The sequence below is a fragment of the Gadus macrocephalus genome, chromosome 4 (assembly GCF_031168955.1).
Source record: "Gadus macrocephalus chromosome 4, ASM3116895v1".
Classification (NCBI taxonomy): domain Eukaryota; kingdom Metazoa; phylum Chordata; class Actinopteri; order Gadiformes; family Gadidae; genus Gadus; species Gadus macrocephalus.
This window is the reverse complement of record NC_082385.1, coordinates 16,858,674-16,867,564: the sequence shown is the minus strand read 5'-3', so window position 1 is coordinate 16,867,564 and position 8,891 is coordinate 16,858,674. Positions and strand designations below refer to the sequence as shown.

Below are 8,891 nucleotides of genomic sequence, written 5' to 3'. Positions count from 1 at the left end.
CCGCATATTTTTGAATGGTCTAGCATCATTCCCTTATTTTCTGGAGAGACTGGAGAGATCCGTATCGATCTCCAACACTTCCTGTTTTCAATGACGCAATATGACGATTTTTGTGTACAAGAAAATAGGAAGTGTAAGAGGGGATGATTCTCGTAAGACTACAACCACTAGTCCCACCCCCCTCTAGGGGGTGGGACCCACTGACGCTACAGACCTATTAGAGCAGTGCCAGTGGGTGGGACTTCACCGGCAGAAACTAACATCCACAGCGTCTGAAGCTAAGATAACAGAGGCTGTTGATAAAACTGAAGTACATTGGCGGAGGGTACTGGATCTGACATAGAAGATGGCTCCATGCAAAAGTTCACCATTTCGAAAGAAATACAAACGAGGACTACCGTATTTTCCGCACTATACAGCACACCGGATTATAAGGCGCACCTTTAATGAATGGCCTATTTTAGAACTGTTTTCATCTATAGGGCGCACCGGATTATAAGGCGCATAGAATAGAAGATACTGCAGTCAAACGTTTGACTGGGGTTGCGTTATGCATCGACTAGACCGAGCTGTGCTATCGGGAATGTCAACAAAACAGTCAGATAAAGTCAAACTTTATTAAGCGTTCTGACAACTCCGGTCACTCCCATGGTCTGGCTGAACGGAAGTGGACAGCGTCTATTGCCTAGCGTCCCCGTATTGTTGCTGGCGTTCCCGTATTGTGCTCCCCCACAAACTCGGAAACTAGGCAGTATGGCGAGTTTTGAAGAGGACTTTGACGGCGCTGTAAAGTTGGCATGTTTGGCTCTTTCCGTCGAAAATTGCAAAGAACTGCAAAAGATTTGCTTACAGCATTTTAAAAAAATAAATAATAAATTTATTTTTTATTATTAAATCAATATTAATTTAAATAAATATAAAGAGAAAATTCGACTCTCTAGCTTTCAATTAAATCCTTTTACATTTGTTAGTTTTAATCCGACTGTACATTATTTTGAAAGGGTGAACCTCAGTTTCGTGATTTAGACCTCACTTGACCTCACTCCCGGAGGTCCACGGTGCAATGTTTCTTTTGACCACTGGGATGCTGACGGCGTTTCCCGCCAACTTTTTTTTTTCCTTTGGCGGCCCTCAGTCAAATTTTGGGTTCCTAAATTGGCCCTCAGTTGTCAAAACTTTGAGAACCCCTGCTTTAAACAGATTGCTTTTAATAGAGGCTACTGCTACAGTAAAGTGTTTATAACTTGTAGCCTACCCTAAAGGGTGTCTCGGTTCGTGTCTGTCGGTTTCACTCTATAAAATCTATGGCTTCACTCAGAACTTTGCCACGATTAAACTGTATTTGCAATAACATTGCTTGACAACATAACTCTGAAATAAGTAGCCTATATTGTTTTAAATTGTTTTAGCTATATTATCAACACCTAGGCTGTATTGCCGTGCTGAATTTGTTTCCCTCCCGTCCACTTGGAGGAATTATTGTCCTATTCTAAATAGCCTAAATGAAATAACATGAAATACCATCTCCAGCAACTGGGTGGGGATGGAGTGACATCACGACCATATAAATATAATGCAGCCTACAGGCAGCTCATAACGACACACAGACAACTGCGGAAGACCGGGACCGAGTCTCTGAATATCGAAGACAGGCGATGAAGCCTGGTTGTGTTTCTAAGTTCCTGGTACTATGTTTTATCCTCAACATATCAAAGTCTATGGCCAAACATGGTAAGTCCCTTCTGGCTGATTTGTATGGTTCTCCTGAGTAGACTAAGTAGACTGCAATCAGGCCGACTGTCAGTCAGGCCAGCTGTCAGTGTGAATGCTGAGTGATTGTTGGTATTGTTTAAAGTAGGCCTATTGAGAAGACAATATTATTATCTGCTTCATTATTGATTAAAGTGATCCGTGTCTTATGATCATGTTTTGAACCGTGCATCAAAAAACGATGTCTCATCAATCAATGCTAACTTGCCTTATTTCCGGTTATCGAATTCCTTCAAAACAATTTAATCGATAGTAGTTATGATATGGGGCGTTCACATCGCAGGGAATTATGGGGGAAACATTTTCGCAACGTCGGAAAGTTGTCGTTAACGACGAAAATGTTTTCCCCATGATTCCCAGCGATCTGAACGCGCCAGGAAATATGCTCATTAGATCTATCTATCCATCTTTCTCCATCTATTCGGACCGACTGCATTGATTGCAGTGCAGGCTGATCTACGCACACCCTTTCTCTGTTGATTCGCGGCTCCCTTGCGTCTTTTAGTTGCGCGTGAAAAGTGTTGAGTGAAAGACGCGCGTTTGGGAAGAAGAAAATAAAGTGTTGCTCAAGGTCTGAGAACGCAAATAAATACCTCAAACTAGTGCTGTCATTTTAAAATAACAACGTTACGTTTGTTTCATTACTGTTGTTATTTTAACGCAATTAATGTGGACACTCCGCTATTTGGTTTCATTTAGGCCTACTACTTATTAGAGCATGTAGACCTACTGCTCAATACTCAACCTAAAATTACGTCCAGGGTATCAAAATGAACAAGAACATCTAATGTGCATTTTTATGTGATTCCCAACATCTGAACAAGAGAGAAAAAAGGCAAAAATAAAGGCCTCAAAGAGCTTTTCAGAGACAATCTCTAAAATGGCAGGATCCTTTCCCTCTCCCTCCCTCCTTCCATGTCTACTGCCTATCCGCCTCACTGTGTGGACTGTGGACCTTGTTGGAATTCAACCAGAACTTAGTTTTGTGTTACTTAGTCTATATATGCCTTTCGAGTAAAACATGGCAAGAACAGTCAATAGGCGTTAGTTTACTGAATACATCATTTTAATTCTGATTTAACATTAATTCCATGTTGTTACTTTTCAATATCTGTCATTAGGCTAAATAAAGTCACGTTTGGCAATGAGCGGTGTCCAAGTAACCTATTCTCGCAATATAGTCCCTAAAGGTTTTCTCATGGTTTGACAGTCCTCCTCAAAACAAAATTACAAGGTGTCTTAAAGGAGACATATTATATAACCAAGTGTGAGTGTGATTAGCCGAACAAGCCGTTTGGAAAATCTGCCCCATATGACATTACTAGTGGGCGTGTCCAGCTAGATCTATTCCGGATGGATCAGTCTACCATCCTACCCAATGGACTAAAGGAAACGTTGCTCCACTAGTGATGTCATTTGGGGCAGATTTCCGAAACGGCTTGTAAGGCTAATCACACTCACACCTGGTGGCATAATATGTCCTTTAAAGGTCCCCTGCCATGAAAATCTCACTAATCTTAGTTTTCTAACATAAATATGAGTTCCCCTAGCCTGCCCAGTGGCTAAAACTTGTGTTCGGTGTAAAACGAGCACTAGGTGTTCTGCTCGCCTTTGAAAAAACGGAGGCTCAAGCACGCTGATTTGGAATGTGGTCCCATATGCCGTCATAAAGGATCAAAGGTCCTCCCCTTTTTCTGCCTTGCCCGCCCAGACAATTTGGCCCGCCAATGAGACATGACTGTGCGAGCGCCGTGTGTGTGTGTGTGTGTGTGTGTGTGTGTGTGTGTGTGTGTGATTGCACACACTGTAACTCAAGTGTTTGCTGTTGGTGTTATGGCCTATAACACATCGGCTCTTTGACGTCTCTTGTATTTCCACAACAAGACTGTAGTGGGGGTCATCTCAGCCATGGTTGAGAAGGAATTGGGGGAAAGGAACTTTGGCATTGACTCCCTGAAGTTCATGAACCACGACATGCGGCCTGCTGCCGGTTGCCGCGAGGCACCACCGCTGCGAAGCACCACCCGCCAGCAGGCAGCCAGCAGCAGGCAGCGCGCGGTTCAGTCTACTTCAGATTGATGTGGAAGTGGAAGAACCATTGACGTCGGAGAACCATTGACGTCGGAGAACCCGACGCGGTCGTTTGAGATTCATAATATCCCCTGGAGGCTCACACAGCTTTTGGCCGTGATAATATATATTATATGATATAGATATCTACGTATAATATGATATTATTTAGACATAGAGCTCCAGGTCTCCCGTGTGTCCTACAATATTTATAGAACACGGCTAAAGGCTGTGTGCGCCTCGCCATTGCGATACATCCACTGTAAACAGAGCGCATGGTCAGTGGCGTAAATATCGGCGGTGCAACCGGTGTAGCTGCCCGGGGCCCAGAGGGCGTCAGGGGCCCATGGAGGAAGAAAACAATATGTATAATTTGCACCCGGGCATATCACCATGATGTTATGCCACTGCGCATGGTACCGTGGCTGCAAGCGGCTCAGGGCCACACCCCCACCCTCCTCCTTGAGCCGCCTCTCTCCTCTTCATTTGCATTAAAGCTACAGACTCAGAAACGGCGCATTTGGGAAAAGCTCAATGTGCGACTGGCTCGTAGTGGCTGTAATTCTGCACAACGGCTGAATTTCGGGAACGTTTTCAAATACTGTGTTTGGGGCCCACTAATATCTATATTAAAGCATCCATGAAGTAGCATGCTATGGGACCTTTAATGTAGTCTAAGCTATCAACCCATAACCAAATTACTAAACTGATTAAAACCACATGACACACTGTTACCTACTGTTAAATTTCTTATTTCTGGGTAAGACTGGGAATAAATTCTGAGGTCTGTGTTAAATACATATCTATGGCAGCAGGTGCCAGTAGGTCTATACAGCTGTGTTACTATGTCAATGCATGATTATAGGCGCAGTCATGGTCCAGGTGATAACGAGACGCCTCAACAGAAGTCAAAAGTTCCTCAAGGCAGTTTTTTTTTATCAGATAAAAAACAGTCAGAACTTAACAGAATTTAGGATTAGTTTCAAGTTTGAACGCCTTCGTTTCCTTGTAGCCTATCGCCTTCTATCCTTTTGCTATGAGAAGCATATTGTATTGCCACTGTATGGAAGGCTATACTTGCCCTTATCTAAAGCTACCTGTTACCTGTCCTCCAAGTGCCTCGTGGCACATAGGGACTTTACAGAACCTTTCCATTTCTCTTGGTCCGCTGCTGCAACTTGCACCTCATCCCATGAGCCCCAGGCACCATTTCTCCTCTTTTTCTCGTCGGTCCTTCTTCACGTTGTCGTAGGTCTTCCTCTTCTTGTTTTCCTTTCCGGTGCCCATTGCCACATTGCCATCACTTTCTCTATTCTGCCTCAAGGTATGGCCGATCATCTTCCATCTTCTGATCTTCCCTTCCTCACTCAGTGGTTTCATCTCAGCTCTCTTAAAGGGACACAGTGTAATATTTTAAGTCATTTATTATCTCAAATCAACGTATTAATTCATAAATAAGTCCTCATTGGTGTAAAATTATCTCTGCCAAAAATCTCACTTATCCTCCTGAGCGAAGAATAATTAATATGTAGTTACATAGGATGGGTAAGCTTCACGGAGGCTTCCATGTTCTTCCAGTCTACGAACTGCCGAGAGGGACAAAAAGCACTACGTGGTACAGGAAATGCAAACGCGTTTTCTCTGAGCCAGCGTGAATGATAAATGAAATAATTCACTATCTTGCTAGAGGAGTAATTGCTCATCCATCATTAGCTTACACTAATGATTCAATGGAGTTTGAAATTTGTTTGAAATAATGAACCCCATCATCACTCGAATGACTCAATGAGTCAGTATTGCATTTCATGACACAGCTTCTTGGCACATACTGCCCACCGTAGTTTTTGAACGAGGGAGCACTATTAGTTTGAATGCAATATACAATTGTACCACTAGATGGGAGTATTTTTTACACAGTGTCCCTTTAAGCAGGTCCTCAGTCCTGATATGATCGTGCCATCGGACACGGAGAATTCTGCGCAGGCACTTGTTATTGAATACCAGATGCAGAGCGAATTCAAATCGCCGGTGTTCTGCCAATTTCTGCTCCCTTGTCAGATTTTGCTACCGTAGCGCAACTCGATAGCGGAGTCCATCAAATCATGCTACCCATCAGAAAATGCTACCTTACGTCACAAGCGTGACGTAGGGCGCGTGTGATCTGTAGAACAATCGCCTCTATCAAATCATGCTCCCACTGCGGAATCACATTGTTTTAAACCACTACATAGCCTATGTACACAGTATGAATATTGGGAGCATATTTTGATGCTTGTTTATAACGTCTTTATTGAAGATTTCAGGAGTACAGTATGTGGATAGACCAATTGCCTCTATCAAATAATGCTCCCACTGCAGAATCACATTATTTTTACACTACGACTCACCCTATGTACACTGTTGATGCTGTTTCATAATGTATATTGAAGATTTCAGTGGTGCAGTATGTGCAATGTACGTAATGTAGAAAAAAAATAAACAGCAAAAGAAACATCAATAATTAAAACAACAAAAAGATCTAAAATCTTTATTTTTGGCATTTGTTTTTCAGCACAGTATAACGTTCGGGTTACGTGGTAACCCTGGTTCTCTGAGTGAAGAGACCATCTCTCCACTCCGTTACATATTCCATATGTACGGGGTATAACCCCCATGACTAAGGACCGTGGATAGGCTTTAAGACACACCGGCACGCCCGGTCACGCCCACACCACTATAAAACACCGGTGTAGACGTGAAATCATTGATGGTTTGATCGGAACTTGTCTCCGGGCGGCCTCTGGATTGGAGAGATGGTCTCTTCACTCAGAGAACCAGGGTTACCACGTAACCCGAACGTTCTCTATCGTATCGAGACCATCTCTCCGCTCCGTTACATATTCCATATGTACGGGATAACTCTTTAAGACACCCCGCCAGGAGACGGTGCCACCTAATAGATAGATAGATAGATAGATAGATAGATACTTTATTCATCCTAAGGGATGTGAAGTATACCCACCCAAAGAACTATTTACAAATGTACACTATTTCCATGCCAATCTGGACGATGCCCCGCAAGGCGCGAAGGCCAAGCCCGAAAGGCAGAAGGCTGTTCCGGTGGGTCTGCCAGACGCAAGACCCGACGCCGGAACACAGGTATAGCCCCGCCAGGCGCAAGGGCCAACTCTGTGCAGATAAGCAGCCCAGGTCAGCCCGCAAGACGCAAGGCTGACCAATTGAGGGCTCAGGGTTACCTCTGAGTCCAAGCCACACCAAGTACCTGCTCCGCGAAGGAGGGTCCCGCTGCCACATTCAGGCGGTAGAATCTGGTGAACGTGGAGTGGGAGGACCAAGTGGCTGCTGCACATATGGTGGCGAGAGAGGCACCCCGCCACAAAGCCCAAGAAGTAGACACGCTGTGGGTCGAGTGTGCTCGAATCCTGGAGGGGGCAGGAGCGCCCGAAAGGGTGTAACCTTGCTGGATGGTGTCCACAACCCAGTGAGAAAGTCGACACTTCGACAGTGGTCTGCCCAAGCAACTAGTGTGAAAACACAGAAAGAGCTGGTCTGACTTTCTTAGCGGCTTAGTGCGCCGACAGGAGTGGTAGCTGGTCCGCCGCTGAGATAGGTAGGGACTGCAGCTCTATGCTCTGGGACAGATGGTAGTCAGACAGAACCTTGGGCAAGAAGACTGGGTTGGGGCGAAGAACCACCTTTGACCCCTCCGGAGAAAAAAGTACAGCAGTCCCTGTGGACGGACAGCGCATGGAGCTCGCCTATCCTCCTAGCCGAAGTTATGGCCAGGAGGAAAGCTGTTTTTAGGGAGAGCCACTTTAGGTCCACATTGCCGAGGGGCTCAAAAGGCGGATGCTTCAGAGCTTCAAGGACAAGATACAAGTCCCAGGGTGGTACCTGAGGACCCCTACTGGACGCTGTAAGCCTTCGTGCCCCCCTTAGGTATCGGGAGATCATGGAGCAGCCATCCTCACCAATGGCAAACTCTCCGATACGGACTGCCTTGATAGCTGCCAGCATGCCTCTCAGGGTGACTGCAGATTTACCGGCCTCCAACTGCATCTGCAGGAAGAGCAGGATGTCCTGGGTTGAGGCCAAGAAGGGGTCTGTTTGGTGTGCCTGGCACCACCCTGTGAAGACCCGCCATCGATAAGTGTAGGGTGCCCTAGTTGATGTAGCTCGGGCCTCCTGCATCGTCCGCACCACTGCCTCTGGTAACCCTAGGGCCAGGAGCCGGTCCCTCTCAGGGGCCAGGCTACCAGCCTCAGCCCTGCTGGGAAGGTGTCGAACAATTTCCCGCCTGCCTGGGACAGGAGGTCCCCCCTGAGAGGAAGCATCCATGGCTGACCCAGTAGGGTAGGAATCATCGAGAACCAAGACATGTGAGTCCAAAACGGTGTAACCAGGATTAGCCTCAGCTGTTCCATTTGCACCCTGTGCAGAAGGGCTTGGAGGAGGGTGAATGGGGGGAAGGCATAGAGCAGGGTCTGCGGCCAAGGGTGCGCCAGCGCATCCCATCCCAGAGGAGGATCGTCGTTCCTCAGGGAGAAGAAACGTGGGCAATGAGAAGATTCTCTGGTCGCAAACAGGTCGACCTCCGGTCGAGTCTCCACTCTCCTGGACCTGGTCCCCCTCTGGACAACATGTCCGGCGTCACGTGCCAGGGGCCCTGGCACATGAACGGCCCTGAGTGAACTGAACTGTGGATGAGTCCATAGCCATAGAGCTGTTGCCAGTTTGCAGAGGGTTGGGGAGCCCAAACCCCCCTGCCTGTTGATGTACGCAGCTGTCACTGTGCTGTCGGTTCTGACTATGACATGCTGTCCCTTGAGCCGCGGCAGAAAGTGCTTTAGGGCTAGACAAACCGCCCTCAGCTCCAACAAGTTGATATGCTGAGACCCCCAGCGGCCCCTCCAGGGTCCGTTGATACCCTGACCTTTGTGTACGGCTCCCCAGCCTGCTAGGGATGCGTCTGTAAATACGATCTGGCGGTGAGTCACTGACCCCATGGTCTGCCCCCTCCTGATGTTGGCTGGGTCCCTCCACCAGCGTAG

General features: G+C 46.6%; 1 protein-coding gene across 1 annotated transcript in view; it reads left to right on the top strand.

Annotated features, from left to right (window-relative positions):
* The first annotated feature begins 1,385 nt into the window (after positions 1-1,385).
* Positions 1,386-8,891, top strand: part of LOC132456257 (proteinase-activated receptor 2-like) — a 155,117-nt gene continuing 147,611 nt past the window's right edge. The window contains exon 1 of the mRNA XM_060050585.1: positions 1,386-1,731. Coding sequence (XP_059906568.1) covers positions 1,656-1,731 — 76 coding nt within the window. The 5' untranslated portion in view covers positions 1,386-1,655. The remainder of the gene's footprint in view (positions 1,732-8,891) is intronic.